The 14090-nt window shown below is 36.7% G+C and overlaps 2 protein-coding genes across 2 annotated transcripts; one reads left to right on the forward strand and one right to left on the reverse strand.

The window, feature by feature from the left end:
- LOC120176311 (BRCT domain-containing protein At4g02110-like) lies at nt 1–5799 on the forward strand. Its single transcript, XM_039182754.1, has 10 exons — nt 1–133; nt 242–331; nt 422–526; nt 815–916; nt 1004–1088; nt 1490–1559; nt 1725–1769; nt 1946–4510; nt 4729–4945; nt 5101–5799. The coding sequence occupies exons 1-10, from the start codon at nt 50–52 to the stop codon at nt 5677–5679; spliced, it is 3942 nt and encodes a 1313-aa protein (XP_039038685.1). The 5' UTR covers nt 1–49; the 3' UTR covers nt 5680–5799.
- A 5897-nt stretch (nt 5800–11696) lies between these two features.
- LOC120176310 lies at nt 11697–13776 on the reverse strand. The gene is made up of 3 exons (XM_039182753.1): nt 13523–13776; nt 13035–13435; nt 11697–12944 (listed from the first exon to the last, which is right to left on the reverse strand). Exons 1-3 carry the CDS (start codon nt 13586–13588, stop codon nt 11717–11719), a joined length of 1695 nt encoding a protein of 564 aa, XP_039038684.1. The 5' UTR covers nt 13589–13776; the 3' UTR covers nt 11697–11716.
- Between the last annotated feature and the right edge of the window lie 314 nt (nt 13777–14090).

Genomic DNA, 14090 nt, shown 5'->3' on the forward strand with positions numbered 1-14090 from the left:
CGGTTACCCTAATTTTGGCAATTATATCTAGAGGTTAGCTCTCGATCCAATGCTGGAATCCGATACTCCCTCGAAAACTTTCCTCGGCGTTCGGTTTTGTCTTTACGGCTTCGATCCAGTCAACGAGCGTGAGGTTTTTCGCTAATCTTTGTTTCATTGAAGTACTTATTTAAGTAACTGATCAAAAAATTGTGATGGAAAATTAAGTATGTTTGTTTATTTGTTAAATTTTTTGTGAAAGATTCGAGAAAAGCTCATCACCGGTGGCGGTGTTGGTGTGGGTCAGTATAGCCGGAATTGCACTCATTTGATTGTTGATAAGATTGTATACGTAAGCTTTTTAAAGCAATGATGCTTTTTTTTAATAAAAAAAGTAAAGAAAAAATGGTTGCTGAAGTTCTTGCTTTTACATGCTACTTAGGATGATCCTGTATGCGTTGCTGCTCTAAATGATGGCAAAACAGTTGTCACTGGATTATGGGTTGATCATAGTTCTGATGTCGGAATGCCTGTCGATGCTACTTCGGTTAGTTTATTTTATTTTATTTTTTTCAAAATTTGATTGTTTAATGTATATAAGATATTTTTTGAACTTTATACTCTGTTTATTATTTGGAATTTTCGTATTCATAATTCAGTTGGTGTAGCACATTAGCACTAATATGATGAAATAGAAGCCAACAGTTTGAGAAATCCATAAATAACTTGTTTTTGGATCCAGATTTGCCGTGCAATTTTTCTATAATAAAATTAGAATTTATTCTTATCATTTGTGAACTTGTGAATTTTGCAAATTTTCTTTTTTTGGAGACAGGTTATGTACAGACCTCTTAGGGACTTAAATGGAATTCCTGGTGCTGAAAGTTTAATTGTATGCTTGACTGGATACCAGAAGCAAGATCGGGATGACATTATGGTATGGTCTATATTTCACTATTATGGGCTGCTTTTGTTTTTGTAAATCAAATAGAAGTTTTATGCAGTTTTACTTATGTGTTTGCAGACAATGGTTAGCTTGATGGGTGCTCAATTTTCTAAACCTCTGGTTGCAAGCAAAATCACTCATCTAATATGTTATAAATTCGAAGGTGAAATTTTCTATGTTTTCTTTAACACGGGGCTGCTAAAATAAACTTCACAATGCTAGGACTATGAGGATTTTACTTTTCTTGTCAATATTTTTGGCATTGTATGTTAGGGTGATAAGTTCTTCTTCTTATTCTTCACATGTCAACTCTTAATAAACTCCCTCTTTTCTTTTTCCATTTTCCATTCATCTGCATTTCATGTTTATATTAATATAATTTATTTGCATATAATTATTTACTCATCTGTTTGTCAGTTTTGTTGGTTTTCTCTGATAGTTAAGATACGAAGATGCTATATGTTTGTTTTCTATTGCTAATATGGCTTTCCCTTGTGTTGACAGTTTTAATCATACCGAGTTTTAGTAGTAATTTTACAAAATAAATATTGTGGATTTATGCAGGAGAGAAGTATGAGCTTGCTAAGAAAATCAAGAAGATAAAGCTTATCAATCACCGCTGGTTGGAAGATTGGTACGTTTGCAGAAAACAGAAGTTTTTAATCCTGAAGTACAATAAATTTCAAACCTTTCAGTCTATTTTTGCTGATAGCTGGAAAACTAGAATGCTTTTTCTTTTTGCGGGATGAAGCGACTGACCTTTTTGCTGCTGTTTAACCTGGAATTCTTTTTTATGCAGTTTAAGAGAATGGGAAATTCTTTCAGAAGCTAATTATAGCAAGAGGTAAGGGCTTCCCTGAGAATATTATACCTGTTTCTCTGCATCAAACCAATCGTGCAGTAGCTAAGGTGTCTTGATTCTTATTTATATTAGCTAGGCCCTTACCCAAGGAAGAAAAAAATAAAAAAAGAAGGTATATGCTATACTGAATTATATGATATTTCTCTTCCTCTCAACAGTGGTTATGAGTTAGAGATGATGGAAGCTGAAGCCAAAGATTCTGACGAAGAGGCTGAAGAAACTACATTGAAGCATTATGGGCAACAAAGTATGAATAGGAGCCCTCAAGATATGAGAGCTGGAATGCTCAGTTCCCGTGAATTGCTCCCAGCTGTTGAAGTGTCAACTTCGACTATGCCCAAACGTTCACCAAATACCAAAGAAGTTTTAGTGACACCTGGGAAGTCTCCTCCAGGCCCAAGTGTCAATAATGCTTCATCTACTAAGGTAGCTCAACCAGGCAACAGAAGCCATAATTCTACAAATATGGGAAATTACTTGGAATCTACCTCTAAGAGCTCCTTGTTATCCAATCAGATATTCACTGGTATAAGTTACTCAAGGAAAACATCAAGCAAGTCATCGGGAACTTCTACACTTCCAAATTTATCTAGGGAGGAATCTGGAAACAATAGTGACTATCCTCAAGCTATGAAAATCAAGGATGTATCTGATGTTTCTTCCTCTAAAATGCAGCAACCAGAGGAAAGAACTGGTTCTTGTTTCGATAGATCTCCATGGAAAGGAGGTGATCTATGCCATGACAAGGACTCAGCTGGTATGTTGCCTCTGAAAAGAGCTTTGGACCTTTCTGGTAGTAGCTCTAAATCACAAAAGATGAGTAATGCAAAAGCTTCTGTCAAGGGCAGTGCACTTGATACTGAACAATGGGAACTGAGATCCTTGGGTGATCAGCCGCAGATTAACGACTACTCAGTGAATGAGACTGGTTTTCTGAATAGTTTACATAGTTCATGTGCTGGCAAAGCAACTGCCAAGTTGTCGACTGATCTTTGTTCATCTATAACTTTAATTCCTGAGGACAGACAGAAAAGTAGAGATAAGAAGTCTCCTGGCATGTCCTTTGGGGGGTATACAGTATCCACCTTTGCAGGTAAGCCAGATATGCAAAATGAGATTGCTTATGAGAAGTCACCACAAATTTCTTTCACGGGATTAAGAGAGCCCACCCCAGCAAGTAGATCAAATATTGAAGATAACAGCCAAGAACAGGCACAAGTAGGCGGAGAGCCAGGTGAGCTGCAGAATAAGCAGCAAGTTGTTGAGGTTCCTTCATTTGATGATAGAAAACTGCAGAATGAAAATTCTCACATCCCTTCTAACTTGGATGTGCTTCAAGGGGGAAATGATAAGTCAGTGACAAAACCAGTTAGCAAGAAGCTTGCAAAACTGACAAAACCAGTGAACAAGCCAGATATGCAAAGTGAGAATGCTTGTGAGAAATCACCCCAAATGTCCTTCAAGGGATTAAGACTGACCTCCTCTGCAAGCAGATCAAATATCAAAGAGTGCAGCTTGGAACAACTACAAGTTGCTGGAGAGCATGATGGGCTGAAGAATAAGCAGCAAGATGTTGAGGTTCCTTCACTTGATGAAAGAAAGCCGGGAAATGAAGGTTCCCATAGCCCTTCTTACTTGAATGTGCTTGAAGGAGGAAATGATAAGTCAGTGATAAAACCAGTTACCAAGAAGCTTAAGAAAAAGACCTTGGGTTCGAGACCAAAACTAAGTAACATTGCTGACAGAAAAGGTTCTATTTACTCTAGCAATATTTATTCGGAAAATCATTCTACAATTTCCTTGGATGCTGAGAGTAAAAGAGCAACTCATAAGAGTGCCAGTGAGCATGAGATATGCCCTCCAACTATGAACTTGGATTCAGCAAAAGATGTCAAAAAAGTTGCAAAATGTCAAAATTCTGCTACTAGTAAGACTCAATTCATTGATGACGAAACTCAAGCTCCAGATGAGGAAGATGACAATGATCCTAGGACAGCTGAAAAAGAGAAGTCTGAGAGGGTTGAATTGATGTTTAAAGCAGATACATTTGTAGAAGTGGAACATGTCAACCATGATTCCAACGTGGCTCAAGATGGGACTCCAATTGCCTCGGAGAATAGAACAAATGGAACTGATCCTGAGAAGGAAGGCGGTAGCAAGAATTCTGAATTTGGTGAACCAATATTGAAGTTTGGCGGTTTGAAAAAGAAAGCAAACAAAAGGAGGAAACAGCTTGCCGGTAGAGCCATGATGAAGGCTGATCCTTCTAATTCCACAAATAATTTGGTTGGGGAAAATAGTAGTGTCATGAAGAATGTTGAGGAGAAAGAAAATGAAAAGGAGAATTTCATGCTACATTCTGCTTCCAAACCAAAAAGCAGTGCTACATCTTCGAAAGTGGAAATCTCTGGGGCAGCAGATAAGAGCAGCCCAGTTTGTCATGTGGAGGTTTCTGGGAAATCAATTGGTAAACTCAGTAACAAAACAGTGAAGACTAACAGGCAACCGCTGCAAAAGGTTTCGGACAGAATGAAAAATGAGCCTTTATGTTTTATATTATGTGGCCACAGACTGCAGAGAAAAGAATTTCAGCAAGTCATCAGGCGATTGAAAGGCAAATTTTGTAGGGACTCTCATCAATGGTCATACCAGGCAACACATTTCATTGCCCTGGATCCTGTTCGTAGGACTGAAAAATTCTTTGGTGCTGCTGCATCTGGAAGGTTACATATTTCTAACTGTCCACGACTTGGCATAATTCTCTTTAGCTCAGTAAAATTATACTAAAAGTTAATTTATGTTCCATTCTCCAATTAAGAAGATTGTACTAGAATATCTGCTGTTTATATTAGCTAGCTTTTGTTCCTACAACTTTTCTCATGTATGCATCACCATTTCGTTGATTTCAAATGGCTGTTGAATTTGATTCCTCTAAATGCAGGTGGATTCTTAAGTCTGATTATCTAAGTGCTTGTAATCAGGCGGGAAGATTCTTGGCAGAGGAGCCTTATGAATGGCACAAAAATGGCCTCAGTGAAGATGGTGCAATAAACTTAGAGGCTCCAAGGAAGTGGCGTCAGTTACGGGAGAGAACAGGCCATGGAGCATTTTATGGAATGCGCATTATTGTGTATGGAGAATGCATTGCTCCTCCTTTGGTATGCTCTATATTCATCTAGTACCATACCATCAATATTTTCCATAAAAGACTGTTCCCTGCTGCGTTTTCTTGTTTCCATAAACTAAAAACGGATGGTTAAGGTCGGTCTGATTTACCGTCATAATGACTTGCCTTTTTCCGGTGTTCAACCAGGATACTTTGAAGCGTGTGGTAAAAGCTGGGGATGGTGACATTTTAGCAACTTCACCCCCTTACACAAGATTCCTCAAATCTGGCGTCGATTTCGCTGTTGTTAGCCCCGGCATGCCACATGTTGATATGTGGGTTCAAGAGTTCTTAAAACATGAGGTACCCTGCGTTGTTGCCGACTACCTAGTGGAATATGTATGTAAACCTGGTTACTCCCTGGAGAGACATGTTCTATACAACACACTTGAATGGGCAGAGAAGTCGTTTAGTAACTTGACAAGCCGAGCCAAAGAGATCATCGAGGACTCGACTCCAGACGAATCACCAAATGACTCGGAGGGTAACGATGTAACATGCCAAGTTTGCGGCTCTGGTGACAGAGAAGAGGTCATGCTGATCTGCGGTGATGAAAAAGGTTCGGTAGGTTGCGGGGTTGGCACTCACATCGATTGTTGTGATCCTCCGCTCGATGCCATCCCGGCGGAGGACTGGTTTTGTCCCAAGTGTAGCACAAGCAGCATAAACAACACGTCGTCTTCCAAGAAAAGAAAAAAGGGCGCCTCTCGGTCAAAGGGCAGGTAACCTTTCGTTGCTTAGCTTTTGAGACGTGGTCATTGTAGCTTGTAGAATTAGCTTTGCTTATCTAATGTTGTAGGAATATTAACATATTTTCCGTGAAATAATTCCGTGAATATTAACATATTTTCCGTGAAAACGAGTTTGGAACATGAATATCGATACTTTTTTTAACGGAAAAAAGTACGATTTTGGAACATGATGAATAGTCAATTGACTATTTTATTACTTTCGATAATCGAAGGATTCAATAAAACAATACTAAATAATCGGAAGACTATTTTATAAATTTTAATAGTCGAAATAGTTAGTAAAATAGTACCTATAGTCTAAGAACATTTGTTTATTTTATCTAAATATTTATTATATTTTAATTTAATCAATGACGTTATTTAATATTGAAATTTAGGATCAATACACTTAAATAATCAATCATGTATTAACCAAATCATTGAATTGAGTAAACTCAAAAATTGAATCTTAAGTTTTATTAAAGAATATTTATTTTAGCCCATTCACCAACATCCATTAATTGCGAGTGAGTCATACTTGCAGAAGATAGCCGTTTCTTGGAAGCCTGGCATTGGAGAAGAAAATATTTGTGTAAAGTGTGTGTTTAATACTTAAACTATCAGTTTTGATCTGTTTTAGTATTTAAATTTTTAGTTTTTCTCTAAAACTGTATCTGAAGTTTAATTTTTATTTCATTTCAGTACCCGTCGTTTAAAACTTAATGCGTTTAATACATAAACAATCAGTTTTGATCCGTTTTAGTACCTAAACTTTTATTTTTTTCTCAAAATTTAACGTTAAAGTTTGAACGAGATAGTAAAATATAACAAAAACTAAAGTTTTTAATAGCGAGTATATAGTTGACTACCACAAAACATGGTATAAAAGGTATCGGGCCCAACCAAAATTATTCAACCAATGAGAGGAATCATACAATGAATTATGGTCATAGCTTAAATTGATGTAAAAGCACATTCTGGGAACAATTGTGAATTTAGAAACAATCACCGTGTTGTACAAGGTGTCTATTAATTCTACGACTCTTTTGGACTTTTCCGCAATGCATTAATGCATTCCGACATTGCAAGTTGGTTGTTCAAATCGACGATACTTGATTATATGGTCGATACACTCAAATAATGTTATTGACGGTTGCACAAGACGACAACAAAAAAACTATTCCCATCGCATTAACAATTGTTGAAAATAAAGATGTTGACTCTTGGGAATTCTTTCTTACGAACTTACAAACATATGTTCTATCACATGTGATGCATGATATGATAGAGATGATGAGATTTGTCTTATTTCTGACAGATGCGCTATATCAAATACGCACTTCAACATATGAGCCAATCTTGCCAACCCCCAATATTTATCACCAGTACTGTTTACGACATATTACCGCAAACTCTTTGCAGAAGTTCAAGAGTCAAAATGAGTGTTTAATGATGTTTCGAATGGGTACGTCTTTCACCCTTTTCGGTTTACCATATCTTTACAAAAATTATTTCAAATTATTTGTTCCATTTTTTTATTAATATGTTACACACAGTCTGTACGTGAGTTTGAGGACATGATGTAAGACCTGAGACACATGAATTATAAGAGCTTCAACTATCTTGCTAGAATCCCAAAGGAGAAATGGCTTCGATCATTTGATGGGAGTAGATGACATGATCACATGACAACGAACTTGGATGAGGCAATAAATTCATCACTAAAGGGAGTGCGTCATTTGCCTATCACGTCCATTGTTAAAGCAACATATTATCAACTGACAACCCTTTTCACAGTCTTGGGAAGGAAAACAGCTGACTGGATGGCAGATGTCCACCAAATCCACCCATGCCTCATCAGAAAATTGCAAACATTCTAGCACCATTCCAACGCGATGAGTGAAATATGTTTATCTCGCGAAATGTCATTATTCTGTGTAACAAAATTTGTGAGGCCATTGGAAGTCATACAACACAACGCATGCGTGGTTAATTTACGAGAAAAAACATGCGAGTGCAGATTCTTCCAAACTTTCAAATACTCGTGTGCGCACACCATTGCTGCTGATTCTTTTGTTCGAATACCCTACATGAGATTCGTTGACCGGGTTTACTTACTTAAAACTATATTAATGGTTTATGAATATGACTTTCCTCCCATTGGAAATGAATGAGATCCGGACGAAACTGATGATGAACTTACAATACAATTAGATTATGCATTAAGATAAAAAAAACCGGTTGTCCACGGTCAACCCGAATTTTTTGTGACGAGGATTTGATCGAATAGAAAAAAAGAACCGGACAACTAAAATTATGCTCTATATGTAGGAATCTCAGACACACGAAGAACAAATGTCCCAATTGCTCAACCCCACGTATCAATTTAAATGGGCTTTTTGTATTATTTCTTTTTTTAATTAACAACACATATTACTCATATTTATAAGTCAGAAATAACACTCCAATATGTCTATCAAACTATTTTTTCTTTTTCTTTCACAAAACCATGATTTCTAATCATTTTCAACGTCATTTTTACTCCGTTTAAAATGTCTTTTATATGTTGATATTATAGTCACCTTAAAGATAAATTGCAACACTACGCGTTTATAATTAAAAAAAAAATCAGTTTCCCACTCGAAAATAGTATCCGAACAATGCTATGGACACTAAAGGGAGGGTAGAGAATATATTGTCCTCGCGCTTTGCAGGCCGCGAGGTCCCCATAAATCTCGCAACATTTTGGATCATAAAGGCGATTTGCAGTGCGCGATGTCATTTTATCCAACTGTTTTATTGGCTTACCTGGAAAATGTGCCCACGTCGGATGTATCTCGCGTGTTGGAGGGTGCGAGGATTTAACACGCGGTTTGTAGACCGTGTGGTCATTCGATGTGGATGATTTGGGGTTATTATTTCAAATAATTTCTGGAGGGCCTATTTCTTTAAATAATTATATTTATTTGGGTTTTTAATATAAAATTTCCGCTACCAATTGCAGTATTTTCCAGTATCATTGAGAGTAAATAGGGGCATCTTGGGTGTTCTAATTTTTATACTATATATACAATTTTAAGGTTTAAGGTTTGAGATTTAACGTTGAAAAATATTATTAGCTTTGTTCTTTATTCTTCACGTTTTATAAGCACAAAAGCAAAGAATAAAACAGGGAATTTCGTCAGATAAAAGGTGTTGTATTGTACAAGTGTGATTAGGTCACCCAGCTTGGACAAAATACCAGCTTTACGAATACGTATACTTTTTCTTGGGACCGTTGATTATCCATTCTATAGAACAAAAGAGAAGCACATGATTCCATCACATGGTGCCCGTGGCATAATTATACATTTAGCACACTTTTGAATCCAAGTACAAAAAAAAAACAAGTATATACGTACACATATGATATACGAATACACGACGGGTCGAATGAAAAGAAGTCTCATATCTCACAATATTCACTTACGCTCGGTATAAAATCAAAAGTTTTACACATTTTTAGGATTATTAGATTGAGAGAAATCGAAGACTGAAATTAACTTCTTTCAGTGAATATCTTCTCGTTTTCTACTGTTAGTCTTAGCTTTTGATTTCTTTCATCCAAGGTCCTAAAAAATATAAAATTCTTAATTTTAGATTAGGTGTAAATGGATCTCGTCGCTACACACATATATGGGTTAGAATCCAATTAAAGACTTAGATTAACAGTAGGAAATAATAATATATTCACTGAAAAAAAATAAAGAGTTAATCTAAGTATTTGATTTTCTCTCCCCCAACGATTTTAGAATTAAAAACTTTTAGTTTTACGTGTGTATATATATTTAAATGAATCGAATTTTATTTATTCTTAATTAAAAATAATTGTATAATCCGAACCTCGAGAGAATTGATGCAAAGCTACCCTTTTCTTTCGCCACAAGAAAATAAACAAAAGTTGCTTTAAAAAGGTGAACTGAACACATCAAAAAAATAAACATCATTACGTTAACTAAATGAATATATCTATATATATATATATAATATATATACACATGCGTATAAATTAAGAGATATTCGTGATAAAAGAATATGTTAAAATTATATAAATATTTAAATTTAAGATAAATTACGCTACTTAAATTATCAGTTTTAATACTCTTTAGTGTCTGAATTTTTATTTTTCAAAACCATACCTAACATGTAGTTTTTATTTTATTTTAGTACCCTGCCGGTAAAAACTTAACGCGTTTAGTACCTAAACTATCAATTTTGATCCGTTTTAGTGCATACAATTTAAAAAAAAATCAAAACTTAACGTTAAATTTTAAGTAAGGATACTAAAACGAGATAAAAACTAAACTTTGGGTATAATTTTGAAAAAAATTAAAAGTTTAGGTACTAAAATAGACCAAAACTGATAGTTTACATACTAAACGTGTAATTTACCCTTAAATTTATTTAGAGGAAAACCGAGCTGTGAGATTCATGCATTGTACAATAGCTACCATGAAATTTGATTTTCAAAGAGGCAAAACATGCTGGTTTTTGGTTAACTAGTTGGACTATGTTATCAGATTATTGCAAATTACAGGGATGAAATTCGTAAATAGACCTATTAGTTTATCGTTTTAGTTTTAATTGTATCACAAATCTCAATCACCTGAGAATTATATACAAAGATACAGAGGAAGCTGCAAGATGTAAAGTAAAGTAAAGTAAAATAAAGAGAGGGAACATAAATCACTTGCAATCAAACTTTGGTATAACTTTCGGTATCCGATCTATTAATCAACTAATCCTAATCGAGTACTGTAGAGGCAAGGACACCCCTCCAAACATAGTTTACTCTATTCGTAATAGTTAAGATTCGAACCATTGACTTATTTGTCATTTTAATATTTATTCTTTTATGAGATTATGGTAAGGTGATGGTTCTATCTTCTAAGACAAGTTATCACTATTAAACAAACAAAACCTAATCCACTAGTTAACCCTTTTTCTTTCTTTAACACAAAAATAATTAGGGTAAAGTACATAAATGATTTCACGACTATAGGGTGTTGTTTTATTGAGTTCCCTAGCTATTAAAAGTTATAAAATGGTCCCTTAACTATATGACTTTACTTTTTTTGTCCCCGGACTACTAAAAGTTACAAAATGGTCACCCGACTATTCATTGTGTTCCAAACTTGTCTTTTTTCGTTAAAAATAATGGCATATTGAGTTGGATATTAACATGTTGGCTGATATATGATATAATCTGATCTCGGAATCTAAAATGACTATCATATCTCATTCAACAGTTAACGTCCAGCTCAAACTACTATCAATTTTTAATGAAAAATGATGAGCTTGGATAAAATGAATAGCCGGCGTAGGTTTAGGGGTTGAAATGAATATTTTCAAAGTTTTGGAGTTATTTCAAAAAAAATATAATTTTAATTTTTTTTAATTTTAAATATTTTTTTTAAAAATTACCAAATTGTGTCTAGTGATGCAACGGAAGAAAATAACGTCGTTGACATCCGGTGCATTTAAAATGCTAATGTTTGTAACGTTAGGCACCGAGATCATTCAAAAAATAGTTTAAACATCTATTCTTAAAAAGTAATAATTTAAACACTTATTCGTGAAAAAACGTTAATAGTATGATAATTTATTTTATAATTAACCTTTTTTTTTACCCACCAATTCCATCATGTGCAATTATGTGCTTTGAGGAATGCAACGGAGAAATAGTGGAGTAGTTTACATGAAAAACTATGCCCAAATGATGGCAGCTTTCTAAATCTAAATACACCGGTTAATGAAATGCGTACCCAAAAGCATAAGCAGAATCTCAAAGAAAATGCAGCCAAAAGTAGAAATTTTCGATAATCAAAGTAATATACAGGGACAGGGTAGTGGATAACATGGAAGGTGACAAAATTTCCCGACAGACGATATAATCATGTTTTGTACAAATAGAAAGAGTGAAGCAGAGATTCCACGGCCGGTAAAAATATCTCAAGAGAAATTGTCATTTTGATCGACTACCAATGGCGAAATCAGCAGCTTAGTGCCTCGTATTTCACCGGAAGTGGTCGATTAAACCCAACTTGCGATAGCAAGTTCCCAACAACGGCAAGATCCCTGCAAAATACACCTTGAAACACATTTGTTGCGGCTTTGTTTTCACTTGATTTTACACTGGTTTTGCAGCTAGAAACGTTTGATGGATTCGATGTCGAAGCACGGCTGGTTTCCGGTTCCGGTTTAGCGATCGAGTATTGTGTTTGCTGCACTTGGATTGCTGCTTGTAAAGCAGCTGCGGCATTCTTCCTTTGCTTCATAATCGCTTCTTCGTCAATAATAGTAGCCATAATGCTCGAATAACCCTTTTGAAGCAACCGGTAAAGAAGCAATGCCGACATCTTGGCTCGGTCTTTAACAGAGTCGAGATCACGCTCATCTGCGAACTCGCATCGGTCGATGAAGTTGGTAGCTTTATCCGGTTTGTGCCTTAAACAAAGTAGCAGATGAGCCCTATCTAATTCAGACCTTGAACACCCTCGCCTTAAGCCAATCAATGCATAGTGATCAACGTTTCCGGTCTCTCCGGAAGCAACCCTTTGCTTCAATTGTTGGATTTTAGCTGTTAATGCACAGAGCTTACCGGGAATCTCCCGGTACCGGACGTAGTGGCGCTTCCAAACAGGGCCCGGAAGCTTCCTGTCTCGCAAAATGGTATTGTAAAGCAGTTTCAAGTGTTCCAGGTCATGTAAACAGTCCGGTAAACATCGGATCGTTTCGAAAATTGAGGCCCTGGTGTCGAGAGCTTGGATGCAAGTTGGATCAAGAGCAAGAGTTTTGTTGCAATCGGAGATTGACTCGGCTATACGTCCCGAGGCCTTGTAAGCGGAGGCTCTTTGCATATAGCATTCTGCGAGAAATCCTTGAGGTGCAGAGCGACGACCGTCGATGATTTTCGAGAAATGGCGGATGGATTCCGAGTATAAGCCCGCATCTAATGCGGCAATCGCGGCAGTTCGACGGCGGACGAGGAGCTTGATATGGGATAGAAGCTGGGAAATGTTATCGGATTCGGAGAAAGGGGTTTGATTGCGTGGTGGCGTGGAAGGAGGCGCTGTGGCGGCGGTGGAGAAGCTGTCTTCGGACAAGGAAACGCTCTTGCGGCGGAATGCGGCGGAAGCAAGGCGCTTACCGGTTTGAATGAGAACCATGGCGTCCTCCATTAGGCCTAGGTGACAACACGCTTGACCCAGAACCAAGTACCTGTTTCGAAATTGAGTTTATACCGAGTCTCAGCTAAAAAAAACACCATTCAAAATAAAGAACAAAACCAGTAAAGGGTGAAAAATTCACCTCCATTGGCCTTCTTTCTCGCACTTCTTCCACAACCCAGCCATGACTTTCTTCTTCAATTCCGAGATAGAGAAACATTTGAAAGACGGGTCACGACCGGGTGAATCAGAGGACGAGTCATCAGAAGGAAGAAGCTTGACTCGCTGAGACGAGTTCTCCGATGAAACCGATGCGGACTCGTCGGAAGACATCTTAAGACTCGGGATATAATCTTGAAGCATGTCGGCTACTTCCCTGAACCGCCTCAGATGCAGCAAAGCTCTGGCCTTGAGTTCAACGGCGATCTCGAAACGAGGCGATAGAGCCAATGCCGCATCGAGGAGACTCAGAGCCGAAACGATCTCGTTTTTGTCCTGCGTCGCCATAAGACTCCTCGCATCCTTAATGTGCTTATCAACAACCTAAACATATCAACGTTAAGAAGATGAGAAACAAAGATGGAACTTGAAGATCAAAGATCAAAGCTTTAACATTGTTTTCTCTTTTACCTTTCTATTTGTAAGCCACCAGTGTTTCTTTTGATCATTACCGCTCAAACAATGAGAAACCGCCATGGGGTTGTTGTTTTCTTTTGAATCAAAAGGTTCAAAAAACTCAATCAACCATCAACACACTTCACTTCCTTGCTCTCAAAGCATGAACATTTTCTTTTTCCCTTTCTCGGGAAAATGGGAGTTTAGAGCGGGAGATGGGTAGAGATAAGGAAGATGGAGGATTGATTTAAAATCCGAGTAGTAAATAAGGGGAGAGAACAAATGCCCTATAAAAGAAAGAAAATGAAAACCAACAACAGACTAAGTGAGATAAGAGATTATATATTATGAGTAAGATTAGGAGTTTGAATTATGACATTTATGAATGAAATAAATTAAATTGGGAGGTCACTCTTACCTTTGTAGTACTCGATACGAATAATTAGATTAATAGATAAAACACCTATAGTTATAAAAAAATGAAAGGAATTTGCAATGCCAGATTTGACCTCAGAGAATGATTTGATTCTTCAACTTCATAGCTGGCATCTCACTGTTTTAGATTCTCTCTCTTTCACTATCC

The sequence above is a fragment of the Hibiscus syriacus genome, unplaced genomic scaffold (assembly GCF_006381635.1).
Source record: "Hibiscus syriacus cultivar Baekdansim isolate YM2019G1 unplaced genomic scaffold, ASM638163v2 tig00112233_pilon, whole genome shotgun sequence".
In the NCBI taxonomy this organism is placed as follows: domain Eukaryota; kingdom Viridiplantae; phylum Streptophyta; class Magnoliopsida; order Malvales; family Malvaceae; genus Hibiscus; species Hibiscus syriacus.